We start from the raw sequence: 22,528 nt of genomic DNA on the forward strand, positions 1-22,528 counted from the left end.
TTCAGGGTAAGCACATTCCTCTTAGAGTGTAGGGCAAGGCTGGTAGAAGTAGGAAACCCTGGTTGACTCAGGATATTGAGGCCCGGTCAAGAAGAAGAAGAAGGAGGCACATGGGATCAAGTGAATCCCTTGAAGAGTATAGGAGGTGTAGGAGTAGAGTGAAGAGAGAAATCAGGAGGGCAAAAGGGGTCACGGGATTGTTTTGGCAGATAAGGCAAAGGAGAATCCGAAGATCCGAAGACCGTGGGGTGGCACGGTAGCACAGTGGTTAGCACTGCTGCTTCACAGCTCCAGGGACCTGGGTTCAATTCCCGGCTTGGGTCACTGTCTGTGTGGAGTTTGCACATTCTCCCCGTGTCTGCGTGGGTTTCCTCCGGGTGCTCCGGTTTCCTCCCACAGTCCAAAGAAGTGCGGGTTAGGTTGATTGGCCATGCTAAAATTGCCCCTTAGTGTCCTGAGATGCGTAGATTAGAGGGATTAGTGGGTAAAATATGTAGGGATATGGGGGTAGGGCCTGGGTGGGATTGTGGTCGGTGCAGACTCGATGGGCCGAATGGCCTGTTTCTGCACTGTAGGGTTTCTATGATTTCTATGATTTCTACAAATACATGAAGGGCAAAAGAGTAACAAGGATAGGGAGAGTAGGGCCTCTTAAGGATCAATAAGGTCATCTATGTGCGGATCCACAAGCGATGGGTGAGATCTTAAATGAATATTTCTCATCAGTATTTACTGTTGAGAAAAGCATGGATGTTAGGGAACTTGGGAAAATAAATAGTGATGTCTTGAGGAGTGTATATATTATAGAAAAAGGGGTGTTGGAAGTCTTAAAGCTCATCAAGGTAGATAAATGGTGGGTGGCAAATGTTGTACCTTTGTTTAAAAAGGGCTACAGGGAAAAGCCTGGGAACTACAGGCCAGTGAGCCTCACACCTGTGGTGGGTAAGTTGTTGGAAGGTATTTTGAGAGACAGGATCTACAGGCATTTAGAGACGCAAGGACTGATTCGGGACAGTCAGCATGGCTTTGTGAGTGGAAAATCATGTCTCACAAATTTGATTGAGTTTTTTGAAGAGGTAACCAAGAAGGTAGGCAAGGGCAGTGCAGTTGATGTTGTCTACATGGACTTTAGCAAGGTCTTTGACAAGGTACCACATGATAGGTTGTTGCACAAGGTTAAATCTCACGGGATCCAGGGTGAGGTATCTAAATGGATACAAAATTGGCTTCGTGACAGAAGCCAGAGGGTGGTTGTAGAGGGTTGTTTTTCAAACTAGAGGGGTGTGACCAGCGGTGTGCCTTAGGGATCAGTGCTGGGTCCACTGTTATTTGTCATTTATACTGATGATTTGGATGAGAATATAGGAGGCATGGTTAGTAAGTTTGCAGATGACACCAAGATTGATGGCATAGTGGACAGTGAAGAAAGTTATCTCCGATTGCAACGGGATCTTGATCAATTGGGCCAGTGGGCTGATGAATGGCAGATGGAGTTTAATTTAGACAAATGCGAGGTGATGCATTTTGGTAGATTGAACCAGGACAGGACTTACTCAGTTAATAGTGGGGCGTTGGGGAGAGTTACAGAACAAAGGGATCTTGACTATTTAGCTGATCTGATCTGCCCCTCATTATTTTATAGACCTCTATAAGATCACCCCTCAGCCTCCTACGCTCCAGAGAAAAAAGTCCCAGTTTATCCAGCCTCTCCTTATAACTCAATCCATCAAGTCCCGGTAGCATCCTAGTAAATCTTTTCTGCACTCTTTCTAGTTAAATAATATCCTTTCTATAATAGGGTGACCAGAATTGCACACAGTATTCCAAGTGTGGCCTTACCAATGTCTTGTACAACTTCAACAAGACATTCCAACTCCTGTATTCAATGTTCTGACTGATGAAACCAAGCATGCCGAGTGCCTTCTTCACCACTCTGTCCACCTGTGACTCCATTTTCAAGGAGCTATGAACATGTACCCCTAGATCTCTTTGTTCTGTAACTCTCACCAATGCCCAACCATTAATTGAGTAAAACAACCACCCTCTGGCTTCTGTCAAGAAGCCAATTTTGTATCCATTTAGACACATCACCCTGGATCCCGTGAGATTTAACTTTATGCAACAACCTACCATGTGATACCTTGTCAAAGGCCTTGCTAAAGTCCATGTAGACAACATCAACTGCGCTGCCCTCATCTACCTTCTTGGTTACCCCTCCAAAAAACTCAATCAAATTTGTGGGACATGATTTTCCACTCAAAGCCATGCTGACTGTCCCAAATCAGTCCTTGCGTCTCTAAATGCTTGTAGATCCTGTCTCTCAAAATACCTTCCAACAAGTTACCCACCACAGTTGTGAGGCTCACTGGCCTGTAGTTCCCAGGCTTTTCCCTGTAGCTCTTTTTAAACAAAGGCACAACATTTGCCACTCTCCAATCTTCAGGCACCTCACCCGTGACTATCGATGATTCAAATATCTTGGCTAGGGGACCCGCAATTTCCTCCCTAGCCTCCCACAATGTCCTGGAATACACTTCATCAGGTCCCGGGGATATCTCTACCTTGATGCGCTTTAAGACTTCCAGCACCTCCTTCTCTGTAATATGTACACTCCTCAAGACATCACTATTTATTTCCCAAGTTCCCTCACATCCATGCTCCCTCTCTAGTCGGACTTTCCACATATTGTTCCAAAACACCTTCCTGGGCACACTTAACAAATTCCTCACCATCTGGACCCCTAGCCCTAAGGGATTTCCGGTCAATATGAGGAAAATTAAGGTCTCCCACTACAACAAGGACATAAAGAAAGAGGATGTGTTGGAACTATTGAATGGCATCAAGGTTGGTAAGTCGCCGGGACCGGATGGGATGTACCCCAGGTTACTGTGGGAGGCGAGGGAGGAGATTGCGGAGCCTTTGGCGATGATCTTTGCATCGTCGATGGAGACGGGAGAGGTTCCGGAGGATTGGAGGATTGCAGATGTGGTCCCTATATTCAAGAAAGGGAACAGGGACAGCCCGGGAAATTACCGACCGGTGAGTCTAACCTCAGTGGTTGGTAAGTTGATGGAGAGGATCCTGAGAGACAGGATTTATGATCATCTAGAGAAGTTTAGTATGATCAAAAGTAGTCAGCACGGCTTTGTCAAGGGCAGGTCGTGCCTTACGAGCCTGGTTGAGTTCTTTGAAAATGTGACCAAACACATTGACGAAGGAAGAGCGGTGGATGTGGTCTATATGGACTTCAGCAAGGCGTTCGATAAGGTCCCCCATGCAAGACTTCTTGAGAAAGTGAGAGGGCATGGGATCCAAGGGGCTGTTGCCTTGTGGATCCAGAACTGGCTTGCCTGCAGAAGGCAGAGAGTGGCTGTGGAGGGGTCTTTCTCTGCATGGAGGTCAGTGACCAGTGGAGTGCCCCAGGGATCTGTTCTGGGACCCTTGCTGTTTGTCATTTTCATAAATGACCTGGATGAGGAAGTGGAGGGATGGGTTGGTAAGTTTGCTGACGACACCAAGGTAGGTGGTGTTGTGGATAGTTTGGAGGGATGTCAGAAGTTGCAGCGAGACATAGATAGAATGCAAGACTGGGCGGAGAAGTGGCAGATGGACTTCAACCCGGATAAGTGTGTGGTGATCCATTTTGGCAGATCCAATGGGATGAAGCAGCAGTATAATATGAAGGGTACCATTCTTAGCAGTGTAGAGGATCAGAAGGACCTTGGGGTCCGGGTCCATAGGACTCTTAAATCGGCCTCGCAGGTGGAGGATGCGGTCAAGAAGGCGTACGGCGTACTGGCCTTCATTAATCGAGGGATTGAGTTTAGGAGTCGGGAGATAATGCTGCAGCTTTATAGGACCCTGGTTGGACCCCACTTGGAGTACTGCGCGCAGTTCTGGTCACCTCATTACAGGAAAGATGTTGAAGCCATTGAAAGGGTGCAGAGGAGATTTACAAGGATGTTGCCTGGATTGGGGGGCATGCCTTATGAGGATAGGTTGAGGGAGCTTGGTCTTTTCTCCCTGGAGAGACGCAGGATGAGAGGTGACCTGATAGAGGTTTACAAGATGTTGAGAGGTCTGGATAGGGTGGACTCTCAGAGGCTATTTCCAAGGGCTGAAATGGTTGCTACGAGAGGACACAGGTTTAAGGTGCTGGGGGGTAGGTACAGAGGTGATGTCAGGGGTAAGTGTTTCACTCAGAGGGTGGTGGGTGAGTGGAATCGGCTGACGTCGGTGGTGGTGGAGGCAAACTCGTTGGGGTCTTTTAAGAGACTTCTGGATGAGTACATGGGATTTAATGGGATTGAGGGCTATAGATAGGCCTAGAGGTAGGGATATGATCAGCGCAACCTGTGGGCCGAAGGGCCTGTTTGTGCTGTGGCTTTCTATGTTCTATGTTCTAACAACACTATTATTTCTACATCTGTCCAGAATCTGCTTACATATCCATTCTTGAAATTCTTGTGGGCTATTGTGGCCTGTAGTACACCCCCATCATAGTGATTGCTCCCTTCCTGTTTCTGAGCTCTACCCATACATTTATAGAGTCATAAAGTCATAGAGGTTTACAGCATGGAAACAGGCCCTTCGGCCCAACTTGTCCATGCCACCCATTTTTTAAAAAAAACCCTAAGCTCATCCCAATTGCCCGCATTTGGCCCATATCCCTCTATACCTATGTGTCCCTCTAAATGCTTTTTAAAAGACAAAATTGTACCTGCCTCTACTACTACCTCTGGCAGCTTGTTCCAGACACTCACCACCCTCTGTGTGAAAAAACTGCCCCTCTGGACACTTTTGTATCTCTCCCCTCTCACTTTAAACCTATGCCCTCTAGTTTTAGACTCCCCTACCTTTGGGAAAAGATATTGACTATCTAGCTGATGTGTGCTCCTCATTATTTTATAGACCTCGATAAGATCACCCCTCAGCTTCCTACGCTCCAGAGAAAAAAATCCCAGCCTCTCTTTATAACTCAATCCATCAAGTCCCGGTAGCATTCTAGTAAATCTTTTCTGCACTATTTCTAGTTTAATAATATCCTTTCTCTAATAGGATGACCAGAATTGCACACAGTATTCCAAATGTGGTCAATGTTCTGACCGATGAAACCAAGCATGCCGAATGCCTTCTTCACCACTCTGTCCACCTATGACTCCACTTTCAAGGAGCTATGAACATGTACTCCTAGAGCTCTTTGTTCTGTAACTCTCCCCAACGCCCTACTATTATCTGAGTAAGTCCTGCCCTGGTTCAATCTGCCTCGCATTTGTCTAAATTAAACTCCATCTGCCATTCGTCAGCCCATTGGCCCAATTGATCAAGATCCCATTGCAATTGGAAATAACTTTCTTCACTGTTCACTATGCTACCAATCTTAGTGTCATCTGCAAACTTACTAACTGTGTCACTGGAGTACAGCCACACCATTCTCCAACAATTATCAGAGGGAGAGGTGGGATAATCTGCAGCAGCAAGGACACCTTCACAAGGGATAAATGATTGATGAAAAAAACAGGGTAAAAAGTCTTTCTTTTCAAGTTCAAGAGTGTTAGAATTGAAGTTCCCTGAGTGGAGGACATTGCTTTTATCAGGTATGAGTTACAATCACTATTTTAATGCAGATTTTGCTTCACTGGTGATGATGAACCAATTATTTTAATGTTCTCTCTCCCTCCCCACATGTTGCTTTTTGGATCACCAAATACCTGTCAGACAGGAGAACAATGTAGAATCATAGGATCCCTGCAGTGCAGAAGCTTAAGTTTATTTATCAGTGTCACAAGTAGGCTTAAATTAACATTGCAATGAAGTTACTGTGAAAATCCTCTAGTTGCTAGGATATTATTAAACTAGAAAGAGTGCAGAAAAGATTTACTAGAATGCTACACTGAGGGAGAATTTAGTATGGCCAATGCACCTAACCAGCACGTCTTTGGAGTGTGGGGGGAAACTGGACCACCCGGAGGAAACCCACGCAAACACAGGGAGAATGTGCAGACTCCACATAGGCAGTGCCCCATGGCCGGGATTGAACCCGGGTCCCTGGTGCTGTGAGGCAGCAGTGCTAACCACTGTGCCACCATGTCTTTTGGCCCATTGGGCAGGATTTTACAGTCTCCCTCGTCCTGAAACTGTAAAATCCCGCTCGAGGTCAACCGACCTTCCCATGGTCTGCTCCTCGCTCGCTCAGATTCCTGTGGTAGGCGGGACGGCAAAATTCTGGCCATTGAGTCTACACCAACCACAATTCCACCCAGGCCATATCCCTGTAACCCCACGTATTTACCCTGCTAGTCTTCTTGACACTCAGGGGCAATTTACCAGGGGCAAGCCACCTAATCTGCATATCTTTGGAGCATGGGAGGAAATCAGAGCACCCAGAGGAAACCCATGCAGACACGGGGAGAATGTAGAAACTCCACACAGACAGTAACCTGAGGCTGGATTTGAACATAGAACATAGAACAGTACAGCACAGAACAGGCCCTTCGGCCCACGATGTTGTGCCGACCTTCATCTGAAACCAAGATCAAGCTATCCCACTCCCTACCATCCTGGTGTGCTCCATGTGCCTATCCAATAACCGCTTAAATGTTCCTAAAGTGTCTGACTCCACTATCACTGCAGGCAGTCCATTCCACACCCCAACCACTCTCTGCGTGAAGAACCTACCTCTGATATCCTTCCTATATCTCCCACCATGAACCCTATAGTTATGCCCCCTTGTAATAGCTCCATCCACCCGAGGAAATAGTCTTTGAACGTTCACTCGATCTATCCCCTTCATCATTTTATAAACCTCTATTAAGTCTCCCCTCAATCTCCTCCGCTCCAGAGAGAACAGCCCCAGCTCCCTCAACCTTTCCTCATAAGACCGACACTCCAAACCAGGCAGCATCCTGGTAAATCTCCTCTGCACTCTCTCCAGCGCTTCCACATCCTTCTTATAGTGAGGTGACCAGAACTGCACGCAATATTCCAAATGCGGTCTCACCAAGGTCCTGTACAGTTGCAGCATAACCCCACGGCTCTTAAACTCCAACCCCCTGTTAATAAAAGCTAACACACTATATGCCTTCTTCACAGCTCTATCCACTTGAGTGGCAACCTTTAGAGATCTGTGGATATGGACCCCAAGATCTCTCTGTTCCTCCACAGTCTTCAGAACCCTACCTTTGACCCTGTAATCCACATTTAAATTTGTCCTACCAAAATGAATCACCTCACATTTATCAGGGTTAAACTCCATTTGCCATTTTTCAGCCCAGCTTTGCATCCTATCTATGTCTCTTTGCAGCCTACAACACCCCTCCACCTCATCCACTACTCCACCAATCTTGGTGTCATCAGCAAATTTACTGATCCACCCTTCAGCCCCCTCCTCTAAGTCATTAATAAAAATCACAAAGAGCAGAGGACCAAGCACCGATCCCTGCGGCACTCCGCTAGCAACCTGCCTCCAGTCCGAAAATTTTCCATCCACCACCACCCTCTGTCTTCGATCAGATAGCCAGTTACCTATCCAATCGGCCAACTTTCCCTCTATCCCACACCTCCTTACTTTCATCATAAGCCGACCATGGGGGACCTTATCAAACGCCTTACTAAAATCCATGTATATGACATCAACCGCCCTACCTCCATCAACACACCTAGTTACCTCCTCAAAAAATTCTATCAAATTTGTGAGGCACGATTTGCCCTTCACAAATCCGTGCTGACTATCCCGGATTAATCCGCATCTTTCTAAATGGTCGTAAATCCCATCCCTAAGGACCTTTTCCATCAATTTACCAACCACCAAAGTCAGACTAACCGGTCTATAATTACCAGGGTCATTTCTATTCCCTTTCTTAAACAGAGAAACAACATTTGCAACTCTCCAGTCCTCCGGCACCAACCCCGTGGACAGCGAGGACCCAAAGATCAAAGCCAAAGGCTCTGCAATCTCATTCCTCGCCTCCCAAAGAATCCTAGGATACATTTCATCAGGCCCAGGGGACCTATCGACCTTCAGTTTATTCAAAACTGCCAATACATCCTCCCTCCGAACATCTATTTCCTCCAGCCTATTCGCCTGTAACACCTTCTCTTCCTGAAAAACATGGCCCCTCTCCTTGGTGAACACTGAAGAAAAGTATTCATTCATCACCTCGCCTATCTCTACTGATTCCATACACAAGTTCCCACCACTGTCCTTGACCGGCCCTAACCTCACCCTGGTCATTCTTTTATTCCTCACATAAGAGTAAAAAGCCTTGGGGTTTTCCTTGATCCGACCCGCCAAGGACTTCTCATGTCCCCTCCTAGCTCTCCTCAGCCCCTTTTTCAGCTCATTCCTTGCTAACTTGTAACCCTCAATCGAGCCATCTGAACCTTGTTTCCTCATCCCTACATAAGCTTCCCTCTTCCTTTTCACAAGACATTCCACCTCTTTTGTGAACCACGGTTCCCTCACTCGGCCATTTCCTCCCTGCCTGACAGGGACATACCTATCAAGGACACCCAGTATTTGTTCCTTGAAAAAGTTCCACTTTTCATCAGTGCCTTTCCCTGACAGTTTCTGTTCCCATCTTATGCCCCCTAATTCTTGCCTAATCGCATCATAATTACCTCTCCCCCAATTGTAAGCCTTGCCCTGCCGTCCGGCCCTATCCCTCTCCATTGCAATAACAAAAGACACCGAATTGTGGTCACTATCTCCAAAGTTCTCTCCCACAACCAAATCTAACACTTGGCCCGGTTCATTTCCCAGTACCAAATCCAATGTGGCCTCACCCCTTGTCGGCCTATCCACATATTGTGTCAGGAAACCCTCCTGCACACACTGCACAAAAAGTGCCCCATCCAAACTATTTGACCTACAAATGTTCCAATCAATATTTGGAAAGTTAAAGTCCCCCATGACAACTACCCTGTGACCCGCACACGTATCCATAATCTGCTTAGCAATTTCTTCCTCCACATCTCTATTACTATTTGGGGGCCTATAGTAAACTCCTAACAACATGACCGCTCCTTTCCTGTTTCTAACTGCAGCCCATATTACCTCAGTGTGCATATCCCCCTCAAAGTGCTTTTCCGCAGCCGTTAAACTATCCTTGATTAACAATGCTACTCCTCCACCTCTTTTACCAGCTTCCCTACACTTAGTGAAACATCTATACCCCGGAACGTCCAACAACCATTCCTGTCCTTGTTCTACCCACGTCTCCGTAATGGCCACAACATCGTAGTCCCAAGTAGCAATCCACGCCCCAAGTTCATCCACCTTGTTCCGTATGCTCCTTGCATTGAAGTAGACACACTTCAACCCACCTTCCTGTCTACCGGTACCCACCCTTGACCTTGATACCTTCCCCAATACCTCACCACCCTCAACACTGACTTCCGGACTACAACTCCTCTTCCCACTCCCCTGACAAATTAGTTTAAATCCCCCTGAAGAGCCGTAGCAAATTTCCCTCCCAGGATATTGGTGCCCCTCTGGTTCAGGTGCACCCCGTCCTGTTTGTAGAGGTCCCACCTTCCCCAGAACGTGTTCCAATTATCCACGTATCTGAAACCCTCCCTCCTGCACCATCCCTGCAACCACATGTTTAAGTGCACTCTCTCCCTGTTCCTCAACTCGCTATCACGTGGCACCGGTAGCGTACCAGAGATGACCACATGTTTTGTCTTTGCTCTCAGCTTCCAGCCCAGCTCCCGAAATTCCTGTTTTAAATCCCCATCCCTTCTCTTACCTATGTCGTTGGTACCAAGGTGTACCACGACTTGTGACTGTTTCCCCTCCCCCTTAAGAATCCGGAAAACACGGTCCGAGACGTCACGGACCCTGGCATCCGGTAGGCAACAAACCATCCTCGAGTCTCTTTTGCTGCCACAGAACCTCCTATCTATCCCTCTAACTAACGAGTCCCCAATAACTATTGCCCTCCCGCTCTCCTCCTTACCCTCCTGAGCCACAGGGACGGACTCAGTGCCGGAGATCCTCTCACTGCGGCTCACCACTGGTATGTTGTCCCCCTCAACCGTATCCAAAGCAGAATACTTATTGCTAAGGGGAACGACCACAGGGGATCCCTGCACCGACTGCTTCTTCCCAGCCCCTCTCACCGTCACCCATCTATTTTCATTCCGCGGAGTAACTGTATCCCTGAAGCTTCTGTCTATGGCCATCTCTGCATCCCTAATGATCCTAAGTTCCTCCAACTCCAGCTCCAGTTCCCTTACACGGTTTTGAACCTGGGTGGCTGGCGCCGTGAGGTAACAGACTGCACGTGATGTATGTGTGGGATACTTGAAAACATACCTGAGTAACCCTTGAGGGTTGGGGCTTTCTATCATGAGAATCTTGCACCTTCCAAATGCAACACGCAGCTTGTATATATCTTTCATGTATATTTGAGGCATACCTAAGGCGATAAAAAAGGGAAAAATGAGTGTTGTGAGTGGAGCAAAATCCCCAATACTGTTCTTTGCCGCAAAAGCTTTTCTGCCACATTCATCTATCACCCATTGTGCTCTCTGATCTAAATTGGATCCCCGTCTATCAGTGCCTTATATTTTAATATTCTCATCTTGTGTTCCAATCCCTTCAGGGATTTGCATATCTCTGTAAACTCCTCCAACTTTACAACCCTCTAAGATCTCTGTGCTCTAGTTCTGACCTCTCTAAACTCTACTTCCTTTCTTTTATACTTGCAAATGTTCAATAAAATCTACCTCTTTGACTCCTGATTTCAGTAAACTTTCAAGTGATTAAAGAATTTGATAAGATAGGTAGAGAGGAACCATTTCCTCTGATGAGGAAATTCAGAATAAATGGGCGTAACTTTAAATTTAGAGTGAGGCCATTCACAAGTGAAACCTAGATGCACTTCTTCAGACAAAGGATAGTGAAGATCTGGAAGTCTCCTCCCAAAAAGTTGCAGCTGTTTCTGGGGCTCAACTGGAGTCGTCAAGAGGTTGATTGATACTTGTTAAGGGACAAACAAGTGCTGTGGAACAAAGGGGTGTAAAGATACAGATGAACCACGATCTAAGTGAATGGTGGAAGGGTTGACTAGTCTACTCCTGTTCCTCACTTTTTGAAGGAAGGCCACCACATTCCAGGGATCAGTTTACACCCTTCATGGGCATTCTGTCCTCAGACTGCTAACGTCAGTGATAAAATTGACCTTCTGACATTTGTCAGAACAGATAGTGGCTGGGTGCATTTCATTGAACTTTTGGTCAGTACATTAATCTGAAGGCATTGCTGGAAGAAATGACAAAAAAGATAGGTGTGGATTTGTGTGACATTGAAATTGTGACTCACGTCCTGCCACAGACTGCTAGAAATTCAATCTGATAGCACAACAGGGAATCCTTTACTCTAACTGGATGCTCTAATACCCACCCTGTGTTTGGTGAACGGCATGCCACACTCAACAAGAGGCTTGTTTTGTCAGTTTTGATTGCTATTGTCCTAGTACAAGGTAGTTCTTCAAATGGCTATCATTTATTTCTCAGCCTGTTTCTACACCAATTTAAAACTGTTATAAAACCTATTATAAAATCCTTTCCCACATAAACTATTGCTCCTGTCATTTTACTCTTGCTTGTTCTTGCAGCACTGGCAAGTTATTTTGCCCATGCCTTGATGCTACATGGTCTGATGCTCTGGCTGTGCCTTGCTGTTCTGACTGTGGGTCCATGTGTTGGCTTTGTTTTGGTCTGTCAGCTATGCCTCAGTGTGTCTTTGCAAAACCTCGCGTTGTATACTTGATTGAAACATGTAAGATCCTGATTAGTCTGGACAGGATGGATGTTGAGAGGATGTTTCGAGAGAAGAATCTAGAACTAGGGGTTGGTGTTTAAAAATAAGGAGTCACCTATTTAAAATGGAGATGAGGCACCCTTTCAAAAGACCGTAAGACACAGGAGCAGAATTAGGTCACTCGGCCCATCGAGTCTGCTCCGCCATTCAATCACGGTGGATATTTTTCTCATCCCCATTCTCCTGCCTTTTCCCCATAACCCCTGATCCCCTTATCAATCAAGAACCTATCTATCTCTGTCTTAAAGACACTCAATGACCCGGCCTCCACAGCCTTCTGTGGCAAAGAGTTCCACAGATTCACCACTCTCTGGCTGAAGAAACTCCTCCTCATCTCTGTTTCAAAGGATTGTCCCTTTAACCTGAGCTTGTGCCCTCTGGTTCTAGTTTTTCCTACTAGTGGAAACATCCTCTCCGTGTCCACTCTATTCAGACCTCACAGCCCCTCATTCTTCTAAACTCCAACGAGTACAGACCCAGAGTCCTCAACCATTCCTCATACAATACGCTCATCATTCCAGGGATCATTCTTGTATTCAGAGGGTTGTGAGTCTTCTTGAAAAGTTGGTGGAAGCAGAATCTTTATCAAGCAAGTCTGTGGAACAGCTATCCCAATTTTAGCACAAGTCTTCTGATGCCAGTGAGGGCTTCACAGTGTTTACAGGCCTTGGGTGTCCAGTACCTCGGTCTATGTTAAGTGATTCATTTGACTTTGCTCTTATTAGACTTTTTTTGCAACAATTTTTCTACAACCGTTTGGCTTATTAGACGATTTAGGAGAGCAATTAAGAGAGAAACTCATTTCTGTGGGTTTGGAGTCACATATAGGCCAGACTAGGTGAGTGTTTCAGTGGTGAAACCTGCCGTCAGCTGACAATTCTGCAGCTACAGGTGGACTACGAAAGAGCCTCTTGGACAAATAGGGAGGCTCTGCATCAAAACTTCCCAACCGAACTCCATTACCATCAACCATAAGACATTGAGAGCACAAAGGTGGCATGGGTGCTTTTCACTTGTAATTCACTTGTAAACACTTTGGCATTGTGCTTTGCTGAGACTAGCTTAGTCTGAGAGCCAAATATACTGGCACGCCTGATAGTTGGCACACACTGATGGTTAGAGGGGAGTTAGGGACATCTCCTTTATTGTCGAAGAAACAATGGGCAGGATTTAATGGCGCTTCCCATCTGTGGAAAATCCTGCCCATTATTGTGTTTTTGAGTTCAATCTTTATTAATTGTACATATTTGTGTCTACGAGATTCTTGTGTGCCACTAACTTTATCATGAAGATAAGATTTAATTGAAAAAGTTTTAACACAATGGGTGTTCATTGCATGCAATGACTAGTCGGAACCTTGCATGGGATGGTTTGAGGCCACCCACTGAAAACACAATGAATTAATCTCTAACTTTAAAACTGCCATTGGGACAGCAAAATTTCAGCTTCCATCGAATACCATAAGATGTAGGAGCAGAAGTAGGCCATTCAGCCCATCTAGTCTTTTTAGATCAATTAAGTCTTTTTATAAACATCTCCCACATTTCTTGCTGTTAAAGGCCCCATATCCCACACCCCCTCCCCACTATCACCCATCATGGGTCTCTGCCTGTGGAATATGAGACCAGTAGCATTAATACTTTGGTATTATTTCCTCACACTGCCATTCTAGTACATTCCGATTGTAAACCTCCTCGAGACTTTGACATCAATCCGAAAACATTATGCCCGGAACATGAGGGGCGAGAGGACCCGAAGGAGAAAAATTTTAAATTTAATCTTGCACGTTAGAAGCCTGTTGAGGCCTGCGAAGCCTGAAGTGATTTTGTGCTTAACAATTTGGACAAGTTAGTGTTGAATGAAGGATATGGGGGACAGAGGAGGATATTGGAGAAATTGAGTGGGGGTGGGGTGATAAAGGGTTTGATCAGGAAGGCTGACTTGCTCAGCTTACATGAGAATGTGATGAAAGGGAAAGTCTAGTCTGAAGCTGCTCTTTTACAACTCAGTAAATACAAGACAACTCACCATCTGGTAAGTCCTCACCTCAAATTAATTAATCTCTCTCCTCTTCCTTTCTTCTCGGTTTCCATTTTACTTTTCTAATAACATTGTTATGGTTAGTCTTCCTCATTTACCTTCATTTACCGTGACAATCGTCAGGCAGGAGTGTTCCCTTCCAATCGGGGAACACTTCAGCAGTCAAGGGCATTCAGCCGCTGATCTTCGGGTAAGCGTTCTCCAAGGCGGCCTTCACGACACACGACAACGCAGAATCGCCGAGCAGAAACTGAGCCAAGTTCCACACGCATGAGGACGGTCTCAACCGGGATCTTGGGTTCATGTCACACTACGTGTAACCCCCACTATTTGGCCTGGGCTTGCAAAGAACAAAGAACAATACAGCACAGGAAACAGGCCCTTCGGCCCTCCAAGCCTGAGCCGCTCCTTGGTCCAACTAGACCAATCGTTTGTATCCCTCCATTCCCAGGCTGCTCATGTGACTATCCAGGTAAGTCTTAAACGATGCCAGCGTGCCTGCCTCCACCACCCTACTTGGCAGCGCATTCCAGGCCCCCACCACCCTCTGTGTAAAAAACGTCCCTCTGATATCTGAGTTATACTTCGCCCCTCTCACCTTGAGCCCATGACCCCTCGTGATCGTCACCTCCGACCTGGGAAAAAGCTTCCCACTGTTCACCCTATCTATACCCTTCATAATCTTGTACACCTTTATTAGATCTCCCCTCATTCTCCGTCTTTCCAATCCTAATAACTGTCCTGGCTTGAGATAATTCACACCTCTTTAACCTGTGATTATCCCTCTTTCCACTCACATTGTCTGTACCTGTAAAGACTTGATTACTTGTAAAGACTCGCATTCCAACCATTATCTTGCAATTGTGTCTCTGCCTATATATGCCCTGTTTGTGAAACCCACCTCTCCATCACCTGATGAAGGAGCTGCGCTCCAAAAGCTCGTGATTCCAAATAAACCTATTGGACTTTAACCCTGGTGTTGTGAGACTTCTTGCTGTGTCCACTTACCTTGTCCTACTTGCTCTTCCTCCCCACTATGTCCTGGCTGTCAAAATAAAGCATTATCATGTAAACTTTTGCTCCAGCTCAGTTCCTAGGAATTAAACCTGGAAAGTACTCACCTCTCTCCCTCTTTTCCTTTCCTCCTATAATCTCACAAAGTTTTAAAACCCAGATTTGGATTCCGCTAATCACCTCTTATCTGTTTATCATATATCTCTCACTGTTTTCAATATCCTGCACTATTATCTTTGACACTCACATCTCTTCCTTTTTTTTTTGAAAGTGGATTTTGCAGCTTACAGGCTATGAGATTTTGATGAAGGACATTGTTTTTATTTTATATGATGAAATTCGGGCCCTGCCTGATGCTTTCTTTCCTTTTACTTTAAGGTAGGCCTGAACGTTTTCATCAAGAAGGCCAATAGGTTTAACCCTGCCACTCGTTCATTGATCCAGCGGTTTGTGCCATTCCCCGCTGTAGGTATGTGAGATTTATACTGCCACCTTAAACAAAAGCAAAAATGCTGCAAATTCAGATTTTTCCTCATTGATACCTTTGGCCCTTCTCCTGCCCATTCCTATTTCTATCACCTCTCTTTGCCGCTGCCACTCTTTCCACACACACATGCATTCTCTTTCTCATCTGCATCTGTGCTGCCACCCTGCTTACTCTGTTCTTTGGTGTCTTTGGCTGTCTTCATGGATAGGCGGCTCCTAAGATATGAGAAATGAACCCCATGTTCCTGGAGCTCACCAATGATCTCACCTGGCCGATGGCACGTGCATCCCATAAAATAATTTTAAAAATCAATGGGAGCAGGTTGTGTGCTGTGGGAACTGGCCGGATCTTAGTTTTCTGGATGTTTCGTGAAACACTTGCTCATTTTCTCATTTGTTTTGGGGAAGGGGTTGACAATGACCCAGAGCTCAGTTTCTGAGTGAGTGAGTGAGTGCACCCACAAGTGTCATCGATATACTGAAGCTCAGTGGCTGAAGTTGGAGTGATTTTGGTTTTTTATGGTTGAAGGTGGTGTGGGCCAAACAGTTTACTGTCTGTTCTTTAAATTATCTCCACCTCTGTGGGTAATTTGCGGGAGGTTGAGGAGCAGTATTGCAGCGAGGACGGTGGAGAAGAGGATTGGTGCACTGACATAGCCTTATTTGACCCAGATTTCACTGAGATAGAGTCCATGGCGGCTCCACTGGGGAGGATCGTGGCTTTTGTGTCATCATGGAATAGGAGGAGGATGGTGACAAATTTCATGAGGACAGCAGTCAAATTTGAGGAGGATGTTGCACGAACCTCACTGTTGACAGTGTCAGAAGCTTTCATGTACAGTGGTTGGTGCTGCTTCTTGCATAGCCATCCTCTTGAATATACCAGCTTATCCTTCAGCCAACAGAGGAAAAGAGTGTTTGAGGACCAGGACCTCGCACCCAAGATGAAGGGCATGGTTTACTGGGCAGCAGTGATTCCTGCGCCCCAAATGCTTTGAAGAGTTGGATAACCTACCTCATAGCACTAAGAAGTACCACCAATGCTGCCTTTGCAAGATCCTTCAAATTCAGTGGCAAAATAGACTGTCCAACAGCAGCATCCTCTCCCAAGCCAACTTGCCCATCATTGAGGTGCTCATCACTCAAAACCAACTTCATGAGACAAGTCATTTCATTTGTATGTCTGACACCAGACTCGTGAAGCAACTCCCCAACTCAGAACACAGTCATGCAGGGCACTCCCAGGAGAGCAGTATAAATCCTTTGGAGATGTCTCCAGGGCATCCATGAAGAGGTCAAACATCCCTGCCGAATTATGGCTTGTGACCGACCAAACTGAAGAAGATCCATTCAGGAAGGCCCTGTTCACATCGAGTGACTAGGGTTCACACAGAGGTAAAATTGAGGTGTCGGAGAGAATGGACAAGCCTTCCAACCACTCATCGACCCAACCGTCCAGACACCACCTGTCCCACATGTCATAAGAACATAAGAACTAGGAGCAGGAGTAGGCCATCTGGCCCCTTGAGCCTGCTCCACCATTCAATAAGATCATGGCTGATCTTATCGTGGACTCAGCTCCACTTACCCACCCATTCACCATAGCCCTTAATTCCTTCACTGTTCAAAAATGTATCTATCCTTGTCTTAAAAACATTCAATGAGGTAGCCTCAACTGCTTCACTGGGCAGGGAATTCCACAGATTCACAACCCTTTGTGTGAAGACGTTTCTCCTCAACTCAGTCCTAAATCTGCTCCCCCTTACTTTGAGGCCATGCCCCCTAGTTCTAGTTTCACCCACCAGTGGAAACAACTTCCCTGCTTCTATCTTATCTATTCCCTTCAAAATCTGGGATGTTTCTATAGGATCTCCCCTCATTCTTCTGAATTCCAATGAGTATAGCCCCAGTCTACTCAGTCTCTCCTCATAAGCCAACCCTCTCAACTCTGGAATCAACCTCGTGAATCTCCTCTGCATCCCCTCCAGTGCCAGTATATCCTTTCTCAAGTAAGGAGACCAGAACTGTACACAGTACTCCAGGTGTGGCCTCCCAGCATCTTATACAGCTGCAACATAACCTCGCTGTTTTTAAACTCCATCCCTCTCGCAATGAAGGACAAAATTCCATTTGCCTTCTTAATTACCTGCTGCCATGTCAGAGGGGGCGATTCTCCCAAACAAATTCGTAAGTGTCGAACTCACATGAAAACTGGAGTAAATCACACTGGTTTTTTTCAGCAAGAGTTTCAAAACGAATCTCTCACACTCTGTGCACTGCAGGATGCACAAGCGTGAATCACATTGAAAATCAGTGAGCAGGATGACTGTGCATGCGCCAATCTGTCAGCGCCAAGATCAGCACATGCGCAGTGGCCTCTGTCTGCTGCCTCCAGCCCCACGATACCCGCATCACTAGCCGTGCGATTCACCCCCACAACCCAATCGCTGGTCCCCGAACATGCCCGGGCGAGCCTCGACCGCACCCCCATAGCCCCAATCTCTCGAACCACTCCCCAATGGCCAATCCTGATTACTGGCCTCCCACCCTCTGTCACTCAGCCTAAAGTGCAGATTGGCAGTGGGACCCTCCCACTCAACGCCCCCTAATCAGGCCTCGCCCCCATTAGGCCCCAGCCCCTTGGCACTGCCCCAAGCCCAGTGGGCAGTGCCAAGGTGCCCCCTGAGCATTGGCACTTTGCCCTTTAGGCAGTGCCAGAGGGCCCAGGCATTCACTACCAAGGTGGCAATGCCCAAGGGGCACCTCCCCCAGTGCGTGAACCTCTGGGGAGCCCCGATTGCCCCTCCCCCCTTCACTCCAGTGGGGTCAGACCGCCTGCTCCCCAAAGTCTGGAGCTATACTAAACCTCGCTGGAATGAACCATTCATGGCAGGGGGTGTGGGGGAGTTGCTAGCGAGACTGGAGACTTCAGTCCCGGGCCCGCTCATAACATTCAAAATAACATAATTTATGCAGCATATCAGCGCAGAGTTGACGGCGCTGGAAATCCAGCTGTCGTAGACGCGTGGAGGCCATGGTGCCCAGCAGGGAGCCCTCGAAACGGTCTCCGCTAGAGTCTCGCGGCCCACTGTGCTACAAAGGCAGCGCAGCAGGATGGGAGAATAGCCCCCCCCAGAGTCTTTAGATCACACATTGGACTTAACAGCCATCTCAGAACCCATCAAACCAGGGTGGATGCAAGTCATCCTCGGCCCAAGGACTTGGTCCTTCATCTTTTTGTCTCTCTCACTTTCTCTCTCTTCCTCAATTGAACTATATTCTCCCCTTTCTCTCATTTTGCCTGTTTTCCCATTTCCACTCTGCAAACATCGAGTCATCCCTTGCTGATATCTGTTTTATTTGCCTTGCTCTCTCTTTTCTGTCTACATTTTCCTCTCGATATTGCACTGGCTATATCATACAATCAAAACTGCTTCATGCCTGCAAAGCACATTGGGATGTCCAGAGGTCACAAAATGCTTATAGAAATGCAAATTCTTCCTTTTCATTCTTGGAAATTAAGTGGGGTGAGTGGAACATGGTTCAATGGGCAATCACCTGTAAAACAGTGATCACAAAGGTCTGCATTTGATCTGCTTTAGCATGTGTTTCAACAACAATTTGCATTTGTGTAGCACCTTTAACCAAAGTGCTTTACAGTGGCGATATTGATGGATATGTTAGGACAGGTGACCAAAACATTACTAAAAATGGTAGGTTTTAGGGCAGTTCTTCAAGGAGGAGAGAAAGAGGCAGAGGGGTTCAGGGAAGTTAGGGTCTAGAGAGGTGGAAGTATGACTGCCAGTAGTGGAGGGAAGAAAATTGGGGATGCACAGGAGACCAGAAAAAGCAGAATAATATCGAAGAGTTTTTGGGTTGCAGGAGGTTGCAGGGATCTTGGAGGGTTTGAGTCTTGTCAGTTCTGCATCAGCTTATTGATATTATAGTTTCTGATCAAGTCTGTAGCCCAGTGCAAGATACCATTACACAAAACAATCATCAATAATAAGAAATTGGAAGGTGAATTAAAAACAGGGAAAACATAACATCTGGAAAGGGAATACCCAGTGCAGTCAGCGGCCTCAGGGAAGACAGTGGCATAGTGGTAATGTCGCTGGACGAGTTATCTAGAAACCCAGGCAAATGGGTTCAAATCCCACTATGGCAGCTGCTGGAGTTTGAAATCAGTTAATCCATCTGGAATTGAAAGCTGGTCTCAGATTATGGAACTGTCACCGATTGTTTTAAAAATCCGTCTGGTTCACTAATGTCCTTTAGGGAAGGAAATCTGCCATCCTTACCAGGTTTGACCTACATGTGACTCAAGACCCACAGCAATGTGGTTCATAGAGTGTTAGAGTCATAGAGGTTTACAGCATGGAAACATGCCCTTCGGCCCAACTTGTCCATGCCACCCTTTTTTTTTAAACCCCTAAACTAATCCCAATTGCCCGCATTTGGCCCATATCCCTATCCAGCCTCTCCTTATAACTCAATCCATCAAATCCCGGTAGCATCCGAGTAAATCTTTTCTGCACTCTTTCTAGTTTAATAATATTCTTTCTATAATAGGGTGACCAGAACTGCACACAGTATTCCAAGTGTGGCCTTACCAATGTCTTGTACAACTTCAACAAGACATTTCAACTCCTGTATTCAATGTTCTGACCGATGAAACCAAGCATGCCGAATGCCTTCTTCATCACTCTGTCCACCTGTGACTCCACTTTCAAGGAGCTATGAACATGTACCCCTAGATCTCTTTGTTCTGTAACTCTCCCCAACGCCCTACCATTAACTGAGTAAGTCCTGCCCTGGTTCAATCTACCAAAATGCATCACCTCGCATTTGTCTAAATTAAACTCCATCTGCCATTCGTCAGCCCACTGGCCCAATTGATCAAGATCCCGTTGCAATTGGAGATAACTTTCTTCACTGTCCACTATGTCACCAATCTTAGTGTCATCTGCAAACTTACTAACCATGCCTCCTATATTCTCATCCAAATCATTAATATAAATGACAAATAACAATGGACCCAGCACTGATCTCTGAGGCACACCACTGGTCACAGGCCTCCAGTTTGAAAAACAACTCTCTACAACCACCCTCTGGCTTTTGTCAAGAAGCCAATTTTGTATCCATTTAGATACCTCACCCTGGATCCCGTGAGATTTAACCTTATGCAGCAACCTACCATGCGGTACCTTGTCAAAGGACTTGCTAAAGTCCATGTAGACAACATCAACTGCACTGCCCTCATCTACCTTCTTGGTTACCCCTTCAAAAAACTCAATCAAATTTGTGAGACATGATTTTCCACTCACAAAACCATGCTGACTGTCCTTAATCAGTCCTTACATCTAAATGCTTGTAGATCCTGTCAAAATACCTTCCAACAACGTACCCACCACAGATGTGATGCTCACTGGCCTTAGTTCACAGGCTTTTCCCTGCAGCCCTTTTTAAACAAAGGCACAACATTTGCCACTCTCCAATCTTCAGGCACCTCACCCGTGACTATCGATGATTCAAATATCTTGGCTCGGGGACCTGCAATTTCCTCCCTCGCCTCCCACAATGTCCTGGGATATACTTCATCAGGTCCCGGGGATTTAGCGACCTTGAACTCTTAACTGTTCTCTAAAGTGGCCTAGCAAGCCACTCAGTTCAAGAACAATTCTGGACGAGCAACAAATCATGAAATAAAATGCCAGGGACGCTCATAATGAAAATAAAAGCCAGCCTCTGGTTGTGTTGAAGTTTCCGGAAATCAAAGCTTAATTTCCAGGCAACAGCACCAAGAAATCTAAGAGAAAAATCAGGGAGGCTTCTTTAAAGATTTTTGTTTTGTTGATCGAATGGAGATGAAAGAGAGAAGCTGTTTGACAAATCAATAATTATCCAATCTGTTCACTTGGCGATTGGGGTGGCACATCATGAGGATGATGGTTCTATTTGAGTGAGGAGGTCAGATGATGAACTCTCCGGGAATACATCTAGCCAACATTGGTCACCCGAAGTCAGTTGTGTGGATGCTGTGGTGTCCGGTAGTATCACTGAGCCAATTACACAGAACAGCAGCGGCCAAATGGTGAAAACAAAATTCCAAGTTCAGCAATATAAACGCACTTTTCAACAATGAACATGTTCAATGGTACACAACACATGTGTTCAATATTACATACCCGACATGTTCAATAATGCATACCTGAACTATTCAACAGTATATATCTGATGCATTATATGGTTCACATCTGAAATATTGTATAATACATGATGGTGCATTTAATACTATACGCCTGAAATCTTATATATTACACAGCTGTTGGGTTAGCTTCTTTTGTGATGATGATTGCTGTCTCCAGATCAAATTATGAGGAATAATCCTCCACAATGTTTGTTTTGAAACGTATGCTGTTGTACTGTTTGTCCTCAAATATGACAACCATCCCCCAACACCATCCTGCCTCCAGCCTGCAGTCCCTGCAGGTGCAGACAGCGGTTTTGTTCATGGATGCCGTGTGGTTTGAATTTCTTTCAGCTGTGCAGCTGTATTTTTTTTCACTTTGATTTGTCGGGAACTATGTCAGGGATTGTGTACTGAGTGCTGCACCGTCGGCTCCTGTACTGTAGTCACCATCTGGTATCAATATGCCAATGTGAAGAGTTACATTGGCTTAAATATTCTGTTGCTGGACTAATAATACAGAGGAGTTCAAATCTTCTCCAAAGGATTTGGGGAAATTGAGCCCCTTAACTGTTAATTTGGTACCAAAAAAATGACAATGGAAGTTGCTGGATTGTTGCAAAAACTCAAACTGGTTCATTAATGTCCATCATGGAAAAGAATCTGATACTCTTACCTGGTTTGACCTGCTGGTGACTCTAGTCCCACACTATGCTGTTGATTTTTAATGCCCTTAGAAAATTCGTGATGAATAATAAAGGTTTTGTCACTGTAGCTCGCATCCCGTGAACAATTTAAAAACCATTTAAAAACAGAAAATTAATATTAAGAAATAGTTTGTATTTAATGTAATCTTGGGGCTGAATGACAAATCAAATTGGCTCCCAGTTTCCCACATCTGCAACACACCCATCATAGGGCTGAATTTTATGCTCCCCCAGTGGCATGTTTGAAGGGGTTGGGGGGGAGCG

The 22,528-nt window shown here is 45.8% G+C and overlaps 1 protein-coding gene and 1 long non-coding RNA gene across 4 annotated transcripts in view; one reads left to right on the forward strand and one right to left on the reverse strand.

The window, feature by feature from the left end:
• Positions 1-22,528, reverse strand: part of LOC144501208 (uncharacterized) — a 136,627-nt gene that overhangs the window by 107,211 nt on the left and 6,888 nt on the right. For both annotated transcript variants that reach the window (XR_013499071.1, XR_013499070.1), the window contains exon 2: positions 10,319-10,421. This is a non-coding gene — a long non-coding RNA (uncharacterized LOC144501208). The remainder of the gene's footprint in view (positions 1-10,318; positions 10,422-22,528) is intronic.
• The window catches only part of LOC144501188 (sideroflexin-5-like), a 220,688-nt gene that overhangs the window by 91,265 nt on the left and 106,895 nt on the right, over positions 1-22,528 (forward strand). The window contains exon 10 of one of the 2 annotated variants that reach the window (XM_078224621.1): positions 15,260-15,350. The exons of the other annotated variant lie outside the window; for it this stretch is intronic. Coding sequence (XP_078080747.1) covers positions 15,260-15,350 — 91 coding nt within the window. The remainder of the gene's footprint in view (positions 1-15,259; positions 15,351-22,528) is intronic. 2 annotated transcript variants of the gene reach the window in all.

Source organism: Mustelus asterias, chromosome 1, assembly GCF_964213995.1.
Source record: "Mustelus asterias chromosome 1, sMusAst1.hap1.1, whole genome shotgun sequence".
NCBI classification, from domain to species: Eukaryota; Metazoa; Chordata; class Chondrichthyes; order Carcharhiniformes; family Triakidae; genus Mustelus; species Mustelus asterias.